Source organism: Medicago truncatula, chromosome 7 (genome assembly GCF_003473485.1).
Source record: "Medicago truncatula cultivar Jemalong A17 chromosome 7, MtrunA17r5.0-ANR, whole genome shotgun sequence".
Taxonomy (NCBI): Eukaryota; Viridiplantae; Streptophyta; class Magnoliopsida; order Fabales; family Fabaceae; genus Medicago; species Medicago truncatula.
Genome location: NC_053048.1, coordinates 32,964,402 through 32,987,668, shown reverse-complemented (window position 1 = coordinate 32,987,668; position 23,267 = coordinate 32,964,402). Strand labels below are relative to the sequence as shown.

Below are 23,267 nucleotides of genomic sequence, written 5' to 3'. Positions count from 1 at the left end.
ACCAACAACCTTCAAGGAGTTCAGGTCACCAGATTCGACAAAAATAAAGATGAAGAAGGACGGTGGTTACCACCACTGCCCATCGTCGCCGTCCTACTGCCGCCGGAGTACATGCCTAAATCTATGAATGAAATAACTTTTTCTCTGTTCTATTTTCATTTTCCAGTCTGTTAAGGTGATGAATGTTGTTGTTCTTTCTAGATCAAAAACTTTTCTCGTCTATTTTCGTTTTCCAGATACAATTTCTTTTTCTTTTGAGGTGAGGAAAACTAGTCTAGATCCAATTTCTTTTTCATTTTTCAGATCCAATTTATTTTAAAGCATGCTAGTGATCTTGAAGTGTTTGATTCATGATAGCAAAACATAATTTATGAAGGTTTCAAATAGTTGAAGAGGAGATGCAGTGGGGTGATGTGCATGTTAAATGAACTTATGCTAAAAGTTGAACTAATATTGTTAGATCTGCACCAATATTGAATTATCGATGGCAATATATATTTTATTTGCAAGACTAGTGTGTTCTTCACTCTTGGAAGCACACTTGTATCCATTTCTTGGAGTTCAATTGACCCTGTTTCAGTTTTTGAAATGTTCAACGCCATAGCACTTTTTAGTTCATTTATTTATAATTGAAGAGCAATCAAATAATTTAAGATAATATGATTTATGCTCTCCTATGATAGTTTTGCAACATGATGGGGGGGGGGGGGGGGGGGTTCAACATAGTATGAAAGAGAAAAAAAATATAATACAGACAGACCATGATAAGATCAGTACTCCTCTTCAATCTCATGGGCAAAACAAAACTTTCCCATGATGGAAAACTACTCCCCTTTCCCAGGTTAAATGGTACCCTTTACCTATGTCCTTATATGTAACCAATAGAAGCACAAGAATACCATTCAGCGAGTCTAGCTTATTTAGAAGGAAGCAAAATCTCTATTTAATTTGAAGAGGAATATCCCATCATTGTTGCTCCAAATCTGTGAAGCGTCGATACTCTGAAGATGGTGAAGAATTCGACACCGATACGGGAGAAGTATCGGGCGATTGATATTTATTTTGTTGAAAATAAAAGATCGATCGTGTTAGGTACGGCTAACTTATACTCCGATATGGCTAACTTATATTACGACACCGATACTTCTGGCAGCGTTATCAAAAAATAGATTGTCTCTTCCAACCCCAAAAAAGTAGGGTTTCTCATCACCACTAACAAATCGTTATTCTCTCTTTTGACCATTACCACCGATTGCCTCAATCTCAACATCATCATCACGGATTTCCCCCTTCAACATCTCCAATGAGTTCTACTTTGTTTCTCTTCTCTCTAATGCTATACTTCTATGTTCTTCTCCCTTTAATAACTTCTCTTCTTTTGTTCTTCTCTCTAATTGGGAACAAATTTGTTTATTTTCAAATTGTTTGTTTTCAATCTCAATTAGTGTTAATTATTAAGTAGTCAACATTAGACAATTATGTTCCTTTTCGATAATGAGTAATTAGGCAATTACCCACTGAAATAGTAAATTTTGATAATTACCTTCCCTGAAATTAACAAAACTTCAATTATCCTCCTGAAATTGCACAACGTTAATCAATTTACCCCCTCCGTCAAATTCTTCTGTTAGTCAACATGACATTTAGCAAAATGCCCCCCGAACTTGAAAATTTATATATTTTTTTCTTATCCTTGTCTCAAAAGATATTAAAGGCTAACACTTAACGGTTATAGAAGACAAAACAAAGAAACATAGCATACAATGTTAGCAAAATGTTGCAGGTACCTCTTGTTTTTTTTTTAGTGTTTCTTTTATGTTGCAGGTACCTCTTGGTTTTTTTTAGTGTTTCTTTTAATTTCTTTGATGATTAATAGGATTATAAAAACAACTAGCGGATCAATTATTTGCATAATCAAATATGTCAAGATAAGTTGTTTATTTTGTTATTCTGTTTTGTACTCATGTTCTATTCATGGTACACCTTCTAGGTTGAATAGTTCGTTAATAAAATACATGGGTTTTTTCAAAAAAATAAAAAGCCAAGATTGTAGAGCTTAAAGTATTAAAGTTAACCGTCAAGTGTTTGCCTTTAATATCTTTTGAGATAAGGATAAGAAAAAAATATATAAATTTTCAAGACATTCTGTAGAAAATATGATAAGGTTTATATTTATGGGTCTTGCTAATAAGGGCCTTAAGGGTACTAACAATTGATAACATTCATGTATAAACAATAAGCAGCAGCATTGTTGTAGTCTGTAGTACAAGGAAGGAACTGAATGCTTCTTTGATTCGGTCAATGCTTAGACGTAAAGAACATTCAATATAATTTAATTATGCATGTGAAAATTTTGCAACCATCATATATTTTCTTGGTTAATGAAAACTTCAATTAAATTTCAAATCTTCGATGAAAATTTTAAAAAATTACAACAGTACACTACTCGATGCTAACTGAAATGTTAATGTTTAGAACACACACCAACAACAACATTTAGAATCCGATGTTGTTTCATGTTATTGAATTACAAAAAGCAGCAAGAAATAGCTCGAGAAAAATAGTTGGATGATGGTGTTTCATCATGCTACACCTCCTAAAGTACAAAGATTACATCATCTTCATCTGAATCGTCTAATCTGCTTTCTCATCAAGCGTTTTAGATTTCTTCAACGATTTCAGCTCATCAATCAACTGAATCAAGTTGTTGTAAGAATCTCCACCCTCCTCTATAGTCCTTTTGGCAGCATCACCAAGTTTCTTTGCTCTCATCCTCATTTCTTTGCTCTCTTGGCCACTTCCCATCAAAATCTCAACAGCCTTTGTAATCTCTTCCCTTCTCACCATTTCATCTACTGTAATGTTCATCCAGAACTTGTTTACTTTTGCTCCTGCTGGGACCCCTATCTTTAAAACATCAACAAGCAACTTCTCATTGTAAAATTGCTCAGAAGACACTGGCCACGTAATCATTGGCAAACCAGAATTCAAGCTTTCAAGAATTGAGTTCCAACCACAGTGAGTCACAATTCCTCTTGTTGCTGGGTGATCCAATATCAGAAGTTGCGGTGCCCAGTCCCATATGATATAGCCCTTGTTGCTTTCTTTCATCCTTTCCTCAAATTCTTGCAGGAAACCTTCTCCATCCTCAACTTTATCATCTTTTTTTATAACCCAGATAAAATTATGACCTGAATTTTCAAGCCCGTGAGCAATTTCTACAAGCTGAGCATGAGGAAACCTAGTCTGGCTGCCAAAACTTACATACAATACAGACTCATTTTGCTTCAGGTTAAGCCAATTTAGCAATTCTGTCTGTTTTCCTATGCTTTTCTCCGTGTGTCCCCTATTCGCCTTTCTTTTATCATCCTTGTTAGCCCAGGCTGAAACTGGTCCGACACTCCATGATTTGATTCCGATTGTAGTTTTACTAAGATTCTCATAATCACTTTCAAGTTCATGAAAACTGTTGTATAGTGACCCATAGCTTCTTTCCGCTGATACATAATTTGGTTCAAAAATGGCCGTCATAACATTGGTTTCCCTTTCCCAGTCACAAAGTTGAAGACGGGTCATCTCAACTGTATGAGGTAAACAAGGAATTGTAAATTTCTGTGTATCAGAAACTAAATTATAATGGGGTTTATATTTTCTAACAAAATAAATTCCACAGTCGGAGAAGTAGCTTGAGCTGCAAAAGTGAATCCTTGGAATATTTAGTTTTGCAGCTGATTCCACAGTCCAAGGATACATCATATCAGTGACTATACAATCTGGTTGAAGATCTTTAAACAGAACTTCAAAAGAATCTTTGAGCATCCATACTCCACGAGTGACTTTACTAAGCATTTCTCGTGAAGTGGCATCGTTCATGTTTTCAATACCTTCAGGGAGACCAACTTGAGCAGAAGGGAACTGAAGAAGTTGAGTTTTGATGGAGTATCCTAAACTGACATCACTATCTATGGATTTTTGGAACCTTGAAGCATTGGCATGTGTAAGTATGATGGTAACATTAACACCATGCTTTGCAAATAGTCTTGCAGTGTCAATCATAGGGTTCATATGGCCAATAGCTGGATATGGAAGAAAAACAACATGAAGTTTGTTATGGGATTGTTGAGATTCCATTGTTGCTTGGTTCTATTACTAGGAGAATTGATATTTAAGGGTAGGTTCCAATAAATGAACATCAGTTTCATGTGCTTATATATATATATTAAGCATTTGGTATCAGCCTCTTCCGTCATTTAAGGTAGATACCAATTAAAAAATCAGAAAAACGTCCATCCAGCAATTTATCACGTGAGAGGCGAGACTCACGAGTATCATGAAGTGTTTGGTACCAAAATGTGCATGTTAAATTTCTTTTCCACAAACGTGTTTTTTAAGAAGAATGTTAACCAATGTCTTAAGGGTATCGGTTAAGCAACTAAAACAAGTAACTTTTTAATAAAAAGTAGTATAATTATTATTTGATCAAATGTAACATATTACGTTTCCAAAACAAAACTTCTACTTTTGGATTTCTTAACCATTGCCCTTAAGGCACCGGTAAGCAAGACTTTTTTTTTATTTTAATCCCTAAAAAATAAAATGAGATGTTTTCATCCTCAAAATATTTTTTGTTTTATTTTTGATCCCTAATGAATATAATTTTGACATTTTTTGAACATAATATAAATATTTAATTGTTCAACATAATAAACAAACATATAATAATCACTATTTTTTATTTTTTATATGACCAAACTAAAAGAGGATCTAACATAGTCACCGACTTTAATATTTTTTAAAGGTTTTTTATTTTGATTAATCAATTCTAAAATTAGGAGCTTATGAAGCTGACAAATAGTACGACTTGAAATCTAGAGTCTCGAAAATTAAAGTGATGTGCATTAAATTAATTTTCATTTTAAAGTGATGTGCATCCAACTACCCCAAGAAAAGTTGCAAAGAAAACAAAACAAACCCAGAACCAAGCAAAACTCCTCCCCAGAAACCTATCGGTCCTAACAGATAGATGGTTCCGCCACCCACTCATAATGGGAACAGGGATGACCAGAGTGACTCTCATAAAACTAGTGCCAAGATGTAAACTGGATTTTATCAACCAATTGCTCTACATCCAATATCCTAGCAGAGAACACCAGATCAATACGAGCAGACCAGATGTACCACATCACCGAGTGCCAGATCAACAAAAAACCACACCTAATACTCTCTCCTAGGAAACACACAACACCCCTCAAAAAGACCTAACAAATCCCTAGGAAGGAGTAACTCCTAACCAAGCCATCTAAAAATATCATACCAAACCCTCAACGCAACCGTACAAGTAACAAAAAAGTGACTAACAGTCTCCGCCTCCGCACCACAAAATACACACAAAGAAGCCTCTTGATCTCTTAGCACACCGTGTCTCAAGAGGTTCATCCTAGTAGGAATCCTATCAAGGAGTAGTTGTCATGAAAAGATACGAACCTTGGGGGGAGCCCAACTCTTCCAGACCAAAGCCAAGATAGGAGAGAGACTAGCCGCTCTGCTACCCGCTCCTAGATGAACGTCAGAGAGATGACCGCTTATATGCATGTGAGAGAGTTGGTTGGCTTGGTTAATGGTTTACTTGCATGCCCATGCTCATGAACTGTGTCATTTGTGTCGTTTGGAAGAAAAAAAAATAAAAATAAAAGTTGGAATAAAAAAAAAGATGAATTGCCTATGGATTGAAATAGCAAATACCTCAACACAAAACTTAGCTTTCTTTTAGGTTTGTTTTGAATATCTTTTTGTATTTACATTTTTTGTTTGTTTTATCTTTTGTAATCAAAGATTAATAATTGAAATAATGACATATTTTTTAGTTCAATGATAGGTTCACACCTTAATGTGTATACTCCTTTGTACCATTCTAAAAAATTTAAGTTAACTAAATATAGTCTGTGTGACCCCTTTGTATTTCAAATGAAGTTCCATCTTTCATGTTTTCAACACCATCAGGGAGACCAACTTAAGTTGAAGGGAATTGAAGAAGTTGGGTTTTAATAGGGTATGCTGAATTGAAGTCACTCTCTATGGCTTTTTGGAATGTTGAAGCATTGACATGTGTTAAGAGTCCGACATCGGATAGGACATGGTCTGACAATGTGTTTATAAGTGGGGGCAATCCTCACCTCACAAGTCGGTATTGTGGGGTTGTGTTAGACCCAACCACAATTTCTAAGATGGTATCAGAGCCTCCTCCAAGATCCGTTGGGCCACCTGCTATCAGGTTTCCGTTATCAGCATTTGGTATAACAGCCTCTTTGGTATATCAGGTTTCCGTTATATAAGCATTTGGTATCAGCCTCTTCGGTCCCATTTAAGGGTAGGTACCATAAACAATCTTTCCTTCCTAAAGTATAACAGATCGAGACAAAGGTAGCACGATTTTCAAAACACTTTCATGTGCATAATATATAGGGTGTTGGTAACGAATGTCTTGGGACATTTTTTAAGGATACTAAATTTAGCAATTATTCTTTCAAAAAGTTAACGTTTATAGTTTCCAATGCATTGAATATACAATTTTTCATTAAAAACTTACTATTTAAAGTGTTTAAAGAGTACCCTAGAAGCACTTGTTAACATTTCCCTAATATATATAATAAGCATTTGGTATCAGCTTCTTCCGTCATTTAGCTACCAAAAATAATATGTCCTTCCTACCGTAGAACATATCCACATGAATGAAGCACGAATTTCAAAACACTTTAATGTGTAGTGAAGAATATACGCTTTAATTTACAACTACTTGACATTCTCGACCAATTAGATCTTTCGAAAAAAAAAAATCTCTACCAATTAGAAAACAGTGCTAAAGCTTATCTCGTGAGAGGCGAGACTCACTAGCTGTGAAGTCTGGATACAAGATACGATACGGATTGAAATCGCCAATTATGCTAAGGATTGAAATCGCAAGACATATGCGAGGTATTCCTGCTCTCACGGATCATTCTCAAAATCCGTACTACATTCAGCAGAATGAAAATCAAACCACCACGCTGGTTAATCCCCTCCTCCACGGCAAGAATTACCACTTGGTTGCGATCTCTTGATGGAAGCTGTAACTGAATTTTATATACACAGTAACACATATCACAAATACAGAGCATTATCAAAGTTGAAGTTTTTAAAACATGAAAAAATCAGCATTTTAAGTTAAATATAGGTGAGCAAACATTTGCATAAACTGAGGTATAAGACGATATATCATATGTGCATAAAAAAAATCGATATATAATATATGACCATCAAAGTAATTCAAATGCAAGTCATCAGAAAACAAAATGACAAAAATAGTTGCTTCCTCCACAAAAAATAATGACAAAATAACATTTGAGAAAATGGCATAATATAAATAAATATTTTAGATCCCCAACACAATGTCGCCTACTTTATCCAAATGCTTCGTATCTCTCCATTTGCAAATCCACTTTGATCCCTTATTTTGATAGGGTTGGGGTTGCTGATCTAATATTAAAAAAAAATACCCATTAGACTAGAAGAGAAAACCAGAACACAATATAAAATAAAATGTAAACACAAAATAAACTATGACGAGTAACACTTATGTAGTCACGATCTTTAATATAAATCATTTGATACAGTGACACATAACTTGTAAAAGGTGAAGCAGACAACAATTAATAATGTAGTTTTGTTATGTGTGTGTTTTTAAATGTTTTATATTTAGGCTTGTGACCATAGAAACATTTCTCAGGTATGACAACAGTTGCAGTAACCAGCAACATTGTTGTCATCTTTAGTACAAGAAAGGAACTTAATGCTTCTTTGATTCGGTCAATGCTTAAAAGTAACAACGTTCTAACCAAGTGTCTTCATACATGTATGTTTCTCATTAAACTTATTCCCGCTTCTGCCTTTCATTATGTTAATTTTTATGTTTCCAAATAAAGTACTATTTCATTTGTCCTTCAACTTTTCTATGAGAGTATTTCTCAGACTAAATTCCATTTCAGGAGAATCAAGTTCTAGCTAGTAAACTTTAAAAAACTTCATCTTCTAGCTCATAATAAATATAAAATTACAGCGCGCCTGCTATACATAATCAATTAACAATACAATAAACCGAAGCCACCTTTAAGAAATTTCACACAATCTATAAGTACAAAATGATAAGGTGCTTAACACAAAGAATTAACAGAAATTCAAATAAGTTAATTGTCATTGGGAAACTTACTTTCAACGAAATCCAACCAAGCTTTCGACATAGACATATGCATGTAAGGACCAGTTAATGCAGTCTTCAAATGTAATTCTCACTACTTTTTTATCTCTCAAATTATAGATCATTGCATGGTGGCCGGATCTTTTTGGTTTTGCTAATATCACCATTTTTATAAAGGCACACCGTTTGATAATAATCCTTAACGCAACAGTCTTGAAGATTCTGGTAACTAATCTTAAATAATTGAGACCAAGACTCATGAAATCCATACTCTTTCATCTGCCATAAAACAAAACCATTGTCTTTTGTATCATAAGAAAAACAAAGACATTAAATCAAAACCATAAGAACTGGCCGAATAAATGGCACCTCATCAAAACCTTGAGGCAACAACAACTGTTTGTATGTCTTTGTCGAAAGATCAAGCGAAAGAATCACAAATTGCTCAACATGAGTACTGTCTCGGTATTCATATAAAGAATGGAAATCTTTGCGAACAGCCAACCAATTAATAGTCCCACCCAAATACATACCATCGTTAAGCCAAATATGTCTAAAATCCAACAAAATAAGAGGAACGACCGGAAAACTTTGAATATTTCTCCAACAGTTAACACCCAAACTAAAAACTTTGACCTCACTTTTACCTGAAGCTGGGTTGTTCTCATCAACATGAAAGGCAACAACCTTATAAGTTTTCATTGAATCATCATAACCAAAAGCAAACTCAAAAGAATTTAAAAATTGTTCATAGGACGTAGACGATCTAGAGGAGTGCTATAACAAAACGACCCTAATTTTTCAGATTTCTTTCCAGCGGAAGGGTTCCAGAAATACATGGAGTAGTCCTCATGGAAAACCTTTTCCGTGATATAGTAGGATGTGGAAAACAAACAGATCAATCCGCTGCAAAGAACCAAGAATACCGAAACCCTTTTTCAAATAATGGTTATTGTTGTGGCTGTGAATGCTGATAGATGGATTTTCCATTAAACGATGCAAGGGGATGGGTGAGGCATTATTATAACCATCCTTATTTTCCCATAATAATATAGAGATGAAACAATTTTCGATTAAACGATTTGTGATGACTGCTTAAGATGCTTGTCGACAAAAGTTGGATCAGAGATGAAAGTGTTCCAGGATTTGCTCACGCTTTTGAATAGCTCTATAGTTTTCACATCAAGCCTCAACATAATATCTGCGACGAGTTCGTATGGAATGAATGTTGGAAACAATGGTGCCGTGGATTGAGGTTGCTTCTTAATTGGACGAATATCCATCAGAGTAGTGCTTTAGTTGAAAAAGCAGCACAAACCCTAACACAGACGTCCAAAACACACATATGCTTTTATTCTGCATGGAGACGTGCAAATAAGCTGTAGACGTCCAAAACACACATTACATCAGTATTCGTTGAAGTTTGAAAGGCTACAACCTTGTAAGTTTTTGTTGAATCATCATAACCAAACGAGAACTTAAAAGAGTTTAAACGATGGTCACTATGATTTAGAAGAGTACTATGACGAAATGACCCTAATTTTTCAGATATTTTTCTTATAGAAGGGTTCAAGAAGTAGATCAAGTAATCCTCATACCCTACAGATTGTGTCATATAGAGAGATCTTGAAAACAAACAGATCAATCCGTTGCAGCAACCAACAATAAAGAAATTGTTATTCAAACAATGGATGTTGTCGATGTGGACAGGGATGGATGGATTTTTATTAAACTATGCAAGGGGAAGGGCGAGACATTATAACCCTCCTTGTTTTCCCACATTACTATGATGTGCTGTTTTTGTGATGACTTCTTAAGATGGTTGTCGACGAAGGTTGGATCAGAGATGAGAGTGTTCCAGGACTTGCTCACGCATTTGAATCGCGTGAGGGTTTTAACGCAAAGCAAGGACAGGATTTCGGTGATGAGATCACCAGGAATGAATGCCGGAGGGGATGGTGAGGTGGATTGACGTTGATTCATTATGTTGAAAACGAAGCACAAACCCTACCACAAGCAAAAAAAAATAAACACAGATGCTTTTGTTCTGCAATGTGACCTGCAAATTTCTGGGCAATTCTTCTAGAGTTTATTTTTACCGATTTAAAAATAGAATTAAACAAGTATTTGGTGGTATATATAAGATATAGACGAATATTGTATAGGAGTAAGAAAGAAGATAGTTTTTAAACTAAATTTTAATTTTTTTAAGAAAGATTTTGAATTAATTACGATTTATACATTTTCCTTAAAAAAAAATATTAAGTGTGATTTTATTCCAAAAAAAGGAATACAAAAAATATTATATGCGACTTGATTCCATAATATACGATCATTCGATCAAATTTAAAAGTGAAATTCTTCACCCCCAATTGTTTTTTTTTTTCTTCATAAAATGCCCCTCCAATTTTAAATTATAGAATATCAAGTGTGTTTACCAGTAATTTAGAAAAAAAATAACAAATAAAATAAATATCAGTCCCCGTGAATTTAGCTCGGTTGATAGAAATATATAAGATATAATATATTAGGATTATCGGAAGGTTTGAGACATGAAAAGAGGGTGGGGGTAATCCACATTAGGTCGAGCAGACACACATGTGAGTTGGACATCATATATTTGCCCAAAACCTAGAAGTATTCGGGGTTCTCTAGCTTATATATTTCCCAATACTATGTCCCGAAATGACTCGAGTCGAACTTATCTGAGCTCAACTCTATATTTTTGGGTTTTAGGGGCCGCGCGAGAGGCATGTGGGATGCATATAGACCAGATTAGGAATACCGGAAGTTTTGCTCATGAAGAGAGCGTGAGGGTAATCCACATTGGATCAAGATAAAACACGCAAGTGAGTTGGACACCAAATATTTATCAAAAATCTCAAAGCGTTAGGGGTCCCCTGATTTATATATTGCTCGAAACTATGTCTTGAAATGACTTGAGCCTAACTTGTCTGAGTTAACTTTTGATAAGATTTGGTTCAACTTGTAACTGGACTCAAATGCGAGAAAATTTTTTTATAGGTCGAGTTCGGCTCGTTTAAAGTTAACGATCAACTAGATTTATCTCGTTAGGTTCAGCTCATTTGTTCAAATCACAAAATTACAACGTCAAATTTTTTTCCAAAAGAAAAAAATTCAGTTTTTTTAGATTGTTAACTTTGTTTTTAAATGAAAAGATTGAATTAAAAAAAGTTATCAGAAACATAAAGTGTTTAAAATATTGACACAAATACGAAGTTTAGACGTGCATAAATATTGACAAGTACTGTATCAACATATTTTATGGGCACTTATTGACCTGTTTTACAAGTAATCTAATGAAATTCCTCAAATTATTGTAAATATCAATAAACTAGCTCTATAGAACCAATATAGCTATTTTGACATAATTCCATACATTTTATAGGGTTTATTGTTTAAAGATACATGGATGGGATAAAATAAAAGTTTATAAGTTCAAGGTGATTCGCTAAGCGAGCTGAGAGCGAACCAAATCAGAAAGTTGGAAGTTTTAAGGAATGGCAAATGTCTAAGGGAGTAGAAGCGGGCTGAAAGCGAATGGAAACAGAAATATATCAACGAAATTACAAGAGCTGGTTCACTAAACAAGTCTCACTTAACTTAGCAAAGTATGGCGGCATTATCTATTAGAATTATGAGATGACATTTCCCTCCAATTGAGAAAATGTCGATTCTCTATGAAGCATGAATTCGCTTAGATGTTAAATTTCTTGTATTCAATTGATTTTAATTGAGGATCAAAACTCAAAGAGATAGAGAGACACTGGAAAATCTCATAGAATTTACTGAGATGTTCGTTGGGGTCTTGCACTGCTCCACCATCAAACAGGTCAGCACTTCATTTTTTATGTTGAAAGACACACGATGAGTTGGTTGAAAGCCATGAGTAGTCAGCCCCTATTGGTCCTTCTGCAAAAATATCCAGGTATACGTATTTGTGGCAGTGGTGGTCGATGATCTGTCATCTTCTCTTCCTCTATGAAGTTGAGTTGTCTTGCCGCTTTTCGGTTTGCAGGCTTAGCCCTCTCGATTTAAGGATCGCTACGAAGTGGTTCAACACCTTTCTTGCTGCGCATAAACAAAGATATACCTTTTTATAGTACTTCAAAGGGTTACATTCATGCTCGATGGTTTTGTTCATAATTTTGATTATTTTAAAGTAATGAAGAAAAATTTGCAATAGTTTTATGCTTTTTAGAATCAGAATTGGAGATTTAGGCACAAACCTATAATGTTGCTGAAAAGAGGAACTATTCAGGAAAGGATGCAAATGAAGATAGAAACTTCCATGGTTCATCGGAAGTTGCTACCATATGTAAGATTTAAAGGAAGTTAAGACATCAAATTATTTGCACATCAGAAAATAGATCCATGTAAGTTTCGTAAATGTATTTACAAACTTATGTAATAGTAATAGCAACATGAAGAGGGGCTGGGGGAAGGAGTCCCAATGATCACTGTGAACAACCTTAAACGATGCAGTATAAGTATTTAGAGAACTAGGAGCATGTATTATATGAGTTCTGCCTAAACAAAAAGGATTGCAAAAGTACAAATTTAACATTTTTCTTTGCATGACCCGGCCTAATGTGCCACTGAGAGCGGATATCACTAGATTAAGAAGTACAGGAAAACAGATCATTATTTTTAGTGGCAGAAAGTGTAGGGTTACTGAAGAATGGGTAACAAAAGCAACTTGAGGTAAAATGTGAAATTGATGAAATTTGTGACGGCCATCAGGTCCAAGTGATCCTTCAAGAATTACTCTCATAGAGTCCTGACATATGACAAAGCATAGGTGCATATTGAAGTGCATTGGTGCTTGGTGTCCATGAGCATGGAATTGAAGGACTGGTCAAAGTGATACCAACACTTAATGGCATCGTGACCACACCTTCCAAAAACATGACACATATACGGTGCTTGGTGGTCCAACACGTCCTTGACAAAATCACCCATGTCCACCACATTCGAAGTGAGGCAAACCATCAGGAGGACGATCATAATCAAGCGCATCAGAAATCACATTTTGCGATCCAGTAGAGTGAGCAACATTCGCTGAAGTGCAACCAAACATATATGGTACTAAATTAGAAGGAATAAGGATCTTACATCAGATCTCGTTAAGAAACAGATAAATTAGAATTACGCCAACTTGTCAAGCAGGCTTCGAGTAATAACAATTCTTCCCTAACATGATCTTTAAGAAAACTCTTATGATGATTGGTTTCTTTTGCACAAATACTAACAACATAGTTTTTAAGAGAACAAAACAAAAAATACTACAACCTGTATTTTTTTTGGAGTTTGGACCATACAATGATCTTAGCTAATAACTTTTCTTGAAAAAATCTTAGCTAAAGAAGATTAAAAGTACGATGCATGATTTGGATTATGTTAACACATAACGAAGAAAAGAACCCACAAGCATTATGACCTCATTTGATAAATTGAAGAACATGTATTAAACCAAATGTTCATGACAGGAAACCAAGTTTTTTTTTAAGCAAAGGAAAATATATCAAATAAAGAGAAAATACAAAAAGCTGAGGGGGCATAAACTTGACTCAGCAACCACAAAGTCATCCCAAAAAATGAATATAACCAAAGTGGTATTAAGAAACAAAAAGGTCATACAAACAGATACATATTAGCACAATCCAGCGAACCCAACGCGGGGAACGAAACCAAATTGCAAAAGAAATACCGTGTAAAAGTCCGCAAACATTTTAACGAACCAGAGACACGACTGAATAAATTCATACACATCTTTTTTGAATAGTGAATGAACGAATCGCCAACACCGATAGGGGTTCACGTACCATCAGCCCCCTGCAAAACACAGCAGGCGTAACCGCCCTTTTGCCCCAAAATAGACCCACTGCCTTGAATCAACAGCAAGCTACTGGGACAGATCAGAACTGAGTTTTAGAAACCACACACCACTGAACACGGTTTTAGAAAAAACACTATTGTCCCATTCTCGGCGCGGAGGAAGAGAAACCACCAACCATCCAGAAACTGGATCCACCACAACCACACGACCCTTTACAAACCTTAAAAATGTCGCCGACCAAAAGGCCGATGGCGAGGTTGGGAAAGCGCGCAGCAGCTTGGACGCCCAGAAAGAAGGAACAATAACCAAAACCAGCATCGACGAAGGTGACCAGATTTAGCCACTCTCATCGTATGAAACACGGATCTACGAAGGACCAGCCATCACAGATTTTCAACAGCTCCTCAGACAGCCATAAGAAACAGAACCGCGGTGGCATCGGTGGAAGAACCAATGCCAGCAGTCCAAAGGTGGTAATGCCGTGGGAACCAACGCACGTACGAACGCCAAACAGCTACACCGTGAAAGAGGACCAACCCACTCTATGAACCTCATGACAGGAAACTATGTTGAAGGTAAACTGAAGAGCATTATCAAAGTTGAAACTTCTAAAACATGAAATCATATGCATTTTTTAAGTTAAACAGGTGAGCAAGCATTTGCATAAACTGATACATAAGTCGATATCTTATATATGAATATCAAAATAATTCAAATCCAAGTCATCATAAAACAAATTGATTGTCTCATCCATCGTCTCCATGAAAAAGTCGCTTAATTGATCGTCGTCCTGTGATATCTAATGGTTCTTATCTTCCTTTGTATCTCCAACTATCTCTCCATTTCCAATTTCACTTTTATCCCCTATTTTGATAGTTTTGGGGTTGCTGATCTAACATTAAAAAACTACTCATTAGACTAGAATTGAAAAACCAGAACACAAAAATAAAATGTAAAGACGATCTATCAAAGTTGGTCAATGCTTAGAAGTCCGAACAGTCAAGGCATATAGATAGATTCTCTTGTACATACTTTAATCTTGTATATATTATCATGACATCAATCTTGTACTGCTTACAAAATTATATTATATGTAGGATTTTGAAGTTGAAGTATAAGAAGCTATTTTCCCGATGAATGAAAACTACTATTAAATTCAACTCCTAAATGAAAAATTACAACAGTACTCTACTCAATGCAAATTGAAATTTTAATATTTAGGCCTCCCACCAAAGGCAACATTTAGTGTACTAGTAAGCAAAACCAGAGCATATGCTTTAAGACTAGAATGTAAAAATGATAAATCTAACAAATTATCTTCATACATGTTTGTTTCTCATTAACCTCAATTTTAAATAATGTAATATACTTCCAAATCAAGTAATATTTCATTTATCTTTCAACTTTTCTATGAGAATATTTCTCAGAGAATTAATTTCATTTCAGTAGAATCATGTTCTAGCTATAAGTAAAAAATGATAAGGATATTAACACAATGAATTAACAAAAATTTAAATAAGTTAACTGTCAGCGAGAAACTTACTTTCAACGAAATGCAACCAAGCTTTCGACATAAACACTTGCATGAAAGGACCAATCAATGCAGTCTTGAACTAGAATTCTCGCTACTCTTTTATTTCTCACATTATAAATCACTGCTTGGTTGGAGCACTGTGGTTTTGCAAATATTACCATATCACCATTTTTATAAAGGCATACCGTTTGATAATAATCCTTAATGCAACAGTCTTGAACATTCTGGTAACTAATCTTAAATAATTGAGACCAAGACTCTTGAACTCCATACTCTTTCATCTGCCATAAAACAAAACCATTGTCTTTTGTATCATAAGAAAAACTAAGACAATCCATCAAAACCATAAGAACTGGCCAAACAGCTGAAATCTCATCAAAGCCTTGAGGCAGCAACAACTGCTTGTATGTCTCCGTTGAAAGATCAAGCGAAATAATCACAAAATCCTCAACATTAGTAATATACCGGTATTCATGAATAGAATAGAAATCATTCAGACCAGCCAACCAATTAACAGTGCCACTCAAATGCATACCATTGTTAAGACAAGTATGTCTATGATTCAATCCATTAAGAGGAATGACCGGAAAACTTTGAATATTTCTCCAACAGTTACCACCCAAACTAAAAACTTTGACCTCACTTGTCACCGGAGCTGGTTTGTTCTCTTTAGCATGAAAGGCCACAACCTTGTAAGTTTTCATTGAATCATCATAACCAAATCCAAACTGAAAAGAGTTTGACAAAGTGTGGAAAGGACGAAGACGGTCTAGAGGAGTGCTATAACTAAACGACCCTAATTTTTCAGATTTTTTTCCGGTGGAAGGGTTCCAGAAATAGATGGAGTAGTTCTCATGCCCAACATGTCGAGATCCAACATTTTCTGTGATATAGAAATATTTGGAAAACAAGCAGATCAATCCGTTGCAAGAACCAGCGATATAGCAACCCCTTTCCAAATAATGGCTATTGTTGTGGCTGTGAATGCCGATGGATGGATTTCCGATTAAACGATGCAAGGGGATGCGTGAGACATTATAACCATCGTTATCATTCCATATTACTATTAGATTTTGTTTTTGTGATGACTTCTGTAGATGCTTGTCGACAAAAGCTGGATCGGAGATGAGAGTGTTCCAGGATTTGCTCACGCTTTTGAATCGCACTATAGTTTTCACATCAAGTCTTGACAGAATTTCTGCCACGAGTTCGTCGGGTATGGATGTCGGCAACAATGGTGCGGTGGATTGAGGTTGCTTCTTAATCGGACGAATATCCATCAGAGTAATGATTTAGTTAAAAATGGAGCACAAACCCTAACACAGGCGGCCGAGATACAGAAATGCTTTTATTCTGTGATTTGATGTGAAAATTTGTTGGCAATTTTTCTAGGGTTTACTTTCCACCCCTCTCTTTTTTAATCAAACACTAACCTCGCTTATTTAACTTTCCATCTAACAGATACCTCCCCTCTAGATAACACCGTTTAACATCTGTTAAAGTAGATCACAGTCATTTGTGCTAGGATATTTTGGCTGAACTGGTGTCATTGACTTGGAAGAGATCTTTTATAATCTCATCCAACTGCTCTTGACTATTTGTCGTAGGATATATTATATCAAATAGTACATTTTCTCTGTAAAAAAATAAAGACAGTAGATTCTGAATTAAAACAAAAAATCACATTTCGTGGTTTGACAATAGAATTTAAAATTTAAAATGCATATAGATCGGATTACGATTGCATGAGGATTTGGGTCATGAGGGGAACCAAGATTTTCAAAACGGAATTGTTACTGCGAAAAACAGCTGGACGTAAAGGTATAGGAACTGTTAGTTTTTTTCTCCATTTTAATTCAGTGAAAAAACAAAACAGGAATGAACAGACAAAACATTGTTACGGCTGTGGCAAACGGTAAAGAGAAAATTTATTGTATCATTTTGTTTTTCATACTCTTCTCTCTTATAAAAACAATAAACATTTTTTAAAAAAAAAACTCGGTATCCGGCCCAAGGCTGATAAATTAGAATGGTCAATTCTCACTGCCCACTTGTGGGACCCATATCAACTAGCCCACCAAAAATTTTACAGGGGATCAAGTTTAAGACCATGAGAGGAGCATGCTCGCTCTATGGTCACAAGCCAAACCAAACGGGTTAAAAAAAAAATTCATTTCTGGCTAAGTTGGTTTATTGAAGAAACAAATCCATTACAAAATTCTGAAATTATGAAGAAACACGTAGAAATTAATTTTTTATTAGCGTAAAATCCATTACAAAAATAGAAATTAAGCTATTATACCATATAAGAAAATTATAAATAATTTTGTGAGACTTCTAACTAACACTTGCCTGAGCACAACCGAATTGTAAAGTTTCATAACTGAATTGAACTCTAATTGATAGTAGTTCCTTTCAAAATTGCTCTACATAGTGAAACACCATTACTGTTTGTCAAGCCTTCTTGATGTCTTCAATGATTTTAGGTCATCTATTAATTGCATCAAGTTGTTGTAAGAGATTCCATTCTCATCTATACTCTTCTTTGCAGCATAACCAATTTTTTTACCCTGCTCCTCATTGCTATGCTCTCTTCTTCACTTCCCATCAAAATCTCAACAGCCTTTGCAATCTCTTCCCTTCAAATCACTGCAACCTCACCCTCATTCGACCAAAATGTGTTCACTTTTGATCCAACCGAAACTACTATCTTCAAAACAAAAACAAGAAGCTTCTCATTGTAAAACTGCTCCGCAAACATTGGCCATGTAATAATTGGCAAACTAACACTCAAGCTTTCAAGAATTGAGTTCCAACCACAATGAGTCACTACCCCTGCTGTTGCAGGGTGACCTAATATGAGAAGTTGTGGTGCCCAATTCCATATGATATATCCCTTTTTGTTTTCTTTCATCCTTTGCTTAAAATCATCAAGAAACCCGTCTTCGTCTCCTTCTCCATCTTTTTTCCTAACAACCCAAATGAAATTATGACCTGAATTTTCAAGACCATGAGCTATTTCTACAATCTGGGAATGAGAGAGTCTTGTCAAGCTTCCAAAACTTACATACAACACAGAATCATTCGGCTTTGAATTAAGCCAGTTAAGCAATTCCGACTCTACAATAACGTCTTCATTCTGCTCCTTTTTAAGCCATGCTGAAACTGGTCCTACACTCCATGCTTTGATCCCCATTGTGCTCTTGTAAAGATTCTCATAATCACCTTCAAGTTCGTGAAAGCTATTGCATAAAGTTCCATAACTTTTTCCCTCTGATTCATATACAGCATCAAAATAATCTGAGAATTCACTCCATTCCCTCACATATTCTTGTAATTGTAGAGAAGTAATCTCAATGTTATGTGGAAGACCAGGAATTGAGAATTTTTGAGAATCAGAAACTAAATTCTCATGAGGCTTTTGCTTCTTGATAAAGTGAGCTGCACAACTTGAGAAGTAGCTTGAGCTGCACAACTTGAGAAGTAGCTTGAGCTGTAATAGTAAAGCCTAGGAATGCCGCGTTTTGCAGCTGATTGCACTGTCCAAGGAAATAACATATCTGAGACTATACAATCTTGTTGGAGATCATGGAACAAAATCTCAATTTGATCTTGGATCTTCGCAATTCCAAGCATGATTTTACCAAGCATTTCACGGGAAGTGGCATCTTTGATGTTTTCAACACCATCTGGAAGACCAACTTGGGCTGCAGGGAATTGAATCACACAAGCTTTGATGGAATATCCAGAAAACAAGTCGTTGTCGATGGGTTTCTTGAATAACAAGGCATTTGCTTGTGTAGTGATGATGGTAACATCAACACCATGCTTTGCAAATAGCCTTGCTGTGTCAATCATAGGGTTCATATGACCAGGAGTTACATGTGGTAGAAAAGTAACATTGAGTTGTTGGGGTTGAGTTTCTATGTTTATAAAACAAGTTGAGAAGAGAAATATTACTCAACTTTTCTTACCAAACACAATTTGAGGCTCTACCTTTTAATCTTTCTAACGCATCTTTCTCATGCATCGTGAACAAGTATAGATGATTCTGTTTTGTCTTTTATTTGCATTATAAGATCATTGGAATAAGTCTTTAGGTCATTTGTTTCCTCTACTTGTTCTTTTCCTTTTGTATTTGCTGGTTGGCATATCCTAAGTTGAAACAGTTAAACATAGTAGTATGTCTATGCCTGAATCAGACATAGACATATGTTTAGTTTTAGTATTTCAACATAGAATATGCTACTCAAACCTTAATAAACTAATCTTATTGTTCTAATATATCAACACAAAAAAGAAAAGAACAAGAAGTGGAGACAATTCCAAGGACGGCTAGAAGACGCTTGAGGGGCCAGCTAAGTCATAAGAGCATAGCCTTATAACCTCCAATTCCAGTGGAAACGGTTGTAAAATGGATATTATTGGCACTTTAATTAATAAAAAAAAAAAAAAAAAACTAGAATGAGACCCGCGGGAGGCACGGGGTTGCAGATGACTTGTTTAAGTATCGTTAGATTAGATATAAGTTAGACAATAATATTAGGTGAAGCAAAAATGAGTAGTAAAATTTCAGTGAAAAGAAACACATGTCTAAATCATGAAAGAGCAGTAAAAGATATCAAATTTAAATTAAAAGGTGAAATTAGTCTAAAAAATTCCAGTCAAGTGATCTATGTCTTTAACATTTTTTACTTGGTTGAGACTTTGTTGATCATCTCTTTTGGTTTGCTTTGATTTTCTAGTCCATAATCTACATATGAGAAGTGCCTCTTCGGAAGAGGATATTGTCTGAAGTGCCTCTTTGCTCTGATTAAATAATATTTCTGTTTCATCTGATTAAATAATATTGTGAATATTTCCCTTCATGTACTAAATCCTGTAAATTGGAGTAATGTTTCTTTCTTCTTACTTGAAAAGGAATGTATTGATCCAACGCAGACTGCAGTGTCTAAGGGTGGGATTGTGATGGAACTGTCATTTTGGTTCCCCCATTTTCTTGAAGAGTTGGCTGACTAAAGCTCCACTATGGTTTTAAATTTTGAGGCCGAAATGTAAAGGATTTTGAGTTCTCTGCAATGACATCGCAACTACAATTTCGACCACATTTTCCTGCAATAAAAAGGTTTGCAGCGTAATCTCAACCACAATTCAAAACCACGGGCTCAACTATAACTCCCTACACTACACAGATCATTACTAATACAAATGTTCTTGGGAAAATTATTCATCCCGAAGTTAGGTAGTGAGTATAGTTTTTCCCCCGTTAAATATACAAATTATTTGAAGTAAATAGAAAAACTGAAATCAAAGATCAACCACTGACACATCACAGAAGTAATAATAAATGGCTATATGAATATCAGATCCCTACATGAGAATTATTAGCTTCAAAATACTTGCATGTTATTCAACCACTACTACAATAATGACATTTAATAACACTTGAAAATTGTAACTAAATCAAGAAAAATGATACTAATTAAATTTAGTAACACTTGAACAATTATTAGGTAAAGCCGGTGTTACTAAAGAGTTTTAGTTTCATTTTATAATACTACCTGTAACAATCAAAAAGTGATCGGAATCGCATATTTAGCTTGCGGCAATTTTTGAACGTTTGCTTCTCTTGGTTAGTTGGTACCCGAGAGAGAGAGAGAGTGAGAGAGAGTTGAAACGGTTTTGTTTTAGTGGAATAGAAATGTGTTGTGATATAAATGCTACCAAACTAATGTAACACTTATTAAAAAATGTTAGAGAAATCTTTATATTAGTAACTATAAAATAAATGTTGCAAAACCAAAAAACTTTTATAAAATCACACCAGCTGCAACTCCTAGAGCAATAATATTAAATTAATGTCATCAACTCATCCTCAAATTCAATTATCTAATCTGGTTTTTTCAAGTTCTCTAGCAATCTTCAATGATTTTAGCTCATCAATCAATTGAATCAAGTTGTTGTAAGAATCTCCACCTTCCTCTATAGTCTTCTTTGCAGCATCACCAAGCTTCTTTGCTCTCATCCTCATCACTTTTCCCTCTTGACCACTTCCCATCAATATCTCAACAGCCTTCACTATCTCCTCCCTTCTCACCACTACCTCTTCACCAATGCTAAGCCAAAACTGGTTCACTTTTGATCCAACCGCGACTCCAATCTTCAAAACATCAACAAGCAGCTTCTCATTGTAAAATTGTTCAGCAAATATTGGCCATGTTATCATTGGCAAACCAGAATTCAAGCTTTCAAGAATTGAGTTCCAACCACAGTGAGTCACAATTCCTCCTGTTGCAGGGTGATCCAATATCAGAAGCTGTGGGGCCCAATTCCATATGATATAGCCCTTTTTGCTTTCTTTCATCCTTTTCTCAAAATCTATCAGAAAACCTTCTTCACCATCATCTTTATCCTTTTCTCTAACAACCCAAATGAAATTATGACCAGAATTTTCAAGACCATGAGCTATTTCAGCAATCTGTTCATGAGAAAGCCTAGTAAGGCTTCCAAAACTTACATACAACACAGACTCGTTTTCCTTAGAATTAAGCCAATTTACCAATTCTTGATCTTTTCCAATGTTCTTTTCTGTGTATCCTTTATCATCGTCTTTGTTAATCCATGCTGAAACCGGTCCTATACTCCAAGATTTGATCCCTATTGTAGTTTTACCAAGTTTCTCATAATCACTTTCTAGTTCATGAAAACTATTGTATAGTGTTCCAAAGCTTCTTTTCTCTGATTCAAACATTGCACCAAAAGCACCTGTTGCTGAAGTCTTAACCCTAATCCAATCAGCTAGCTGCAAAGGTGTCATCTCAATTGTATGAGGCAAACAAGGAACAGTAAATTTCTGTGTATCAGAAACTAAATTATCATGAGGTCTATACTTTCTAACAAAATAGCTTGCACAATTGGAGAAGTAGCTTGAGCTGTAAAAGTAAATCCTTGGAATGTTTAGTTTTGCAGCTGATTCAACTGTCCAAGGATAAGTCATATCCGTTATTATACAATCTGGTTGAAGATCTTGAAACAGAATTTCAATTTGATCTTGAAGCATCATTATTCCATGAGAAATTTTCCCAAGAATTTCTCTGGTAGTTCCATCTTTGATGTTTTCAATACCATCAGGGAGACCTACCTGAGCTGAAGGGAACTGTATAAGATGAGTTTTGATGGAGTATCCTGAATTGAAGTCACAGTCTACAGATTTTTGGAATGTGGAAGCATTGGCATGTGTAGTGATGATGGTAACATTAACACCATGTTTGGCAAATAGTCTTGCTGTGTCAATCATTGAAATCATATGACCAGGAGTTGGAAATGGAAGAAAAGTGACATTCAGTTGTTGAGATTCCATTGCTTTTGAAATATATGAGGAGGATGTATAGTTTTATCTATTCCTTTGTGGAGAAGCTTTGTTTCTGAGATATACAAATAAAGAAAATCAATATACTTGATCATTATAATCAGCTTAAATTTCAGAATAAATCAATCAAACCACTTGCAAGAAAATTGCAAATTTCTTGTTTGTGCCGCTCTATATACATAGCTAGCGCCAGCCTATACAAGACTTTTGCATAACTTGCTTTTCACGTAGTATTTCATTAACCGCCTCCTGCTATATTTGAAAAGGCATCTCT

General features: G+C 35.2%; 3 protein-coding genes and 1 pseudogene across 3 annotated transcripts; all 4 read right to left on the bottom strand.

Moving 5' to 3' along the window:
• Nucleotides 1-2,449: 2,449 nt before the first annotated feature.
• On the bottom strand, nucleotides 2,450-4,200 carry LOC11406007 (soyasapogenol B glucuronide galactosyltransferase). Its single transcript, XM_003623401.4, has one exon. The coding sequence runs from the start codon at nucleotides 4,129-4,131 to the stop codon at nucleotides 2,635-2,637; it is 1,497 nt and encodes a 498-aa protein (XP_003623449.1). The 5' UTR covers nucleotides 4,132-4,200; the 3' UTR covers nucleotides 2,450-2,634.
• An 11,434-nt stretch (nucleotides 4,201-15,634) lies between these two features.
• Nucleotides 15,635-17,071, bottom strand: LOC11405658 (F-box/kelch-repeat protein At3g23880). The gene has a single exon (XM_003623398.3). It carries the CDS (start codon nucleotides 16,902-16,904, stop codon nucleotides 15,636-15,638), a length of 1,269 nt encoding a protein of 422 aa, XP_003623446.1. The 5' UTR covers nucleotides 16,905-17,071; the 3' UTR covers nucleotide 15,635.
• Nucleotides 17,072-18,068: 997 nt separating this feature from the next.
• LOC120575821 (soyasapogenol B glucuronide galactosyltransferase-like) lies at nucleotides 18,069-19,654 on the bottom strand (annotated as a pseudogene).
• Nucleotides 19,655-21,424: 1,770 nt separating this feature from the next.
• On the bottom strand, nucleotides 21,425-23,019 carry LOC11412164 (soyasapogenol B glucuronide galactosyltransferase). Its single transcript, XM_039827493.1, has one exon. It carries the CDS (start codon nucleotides 22,982-22,984, stop codon nucleotides 21,506-21,508), a length of 1,479 nt encoding a protein of 492 aa, XP_039683427.1. The 5' UTR covers nucleotides 22,985-23,019; the 3' UTR covers nucleotides 21,425-21,505.
• Between the last annotated feature and the right edge of the window lie 248 nt (nucleotides 23,020-23,267).

Coding starts and splice junctions, on each gene's coding strand:
- LOC11405658 (XM_003623398.3), bottom strand. CDS start 16,904: ATGGATATTCGTCCGATTAAGAAGCAACCTCAATCCACCGCACCATTG.
- LOC11412164 (XM_039827493.1), bottom strand. CDS start 22,984: ATGGAATCTCAACAACTGAATGTCACTTTTCTTCCATTTCCAACTCCT.
- LOC11406007 (XM_003623401.4), bottom strand. CDS start 4,131: ATGGAATCTCAACAATCCCATAACAAACTTCATGTTGTTTTTCTTCCA.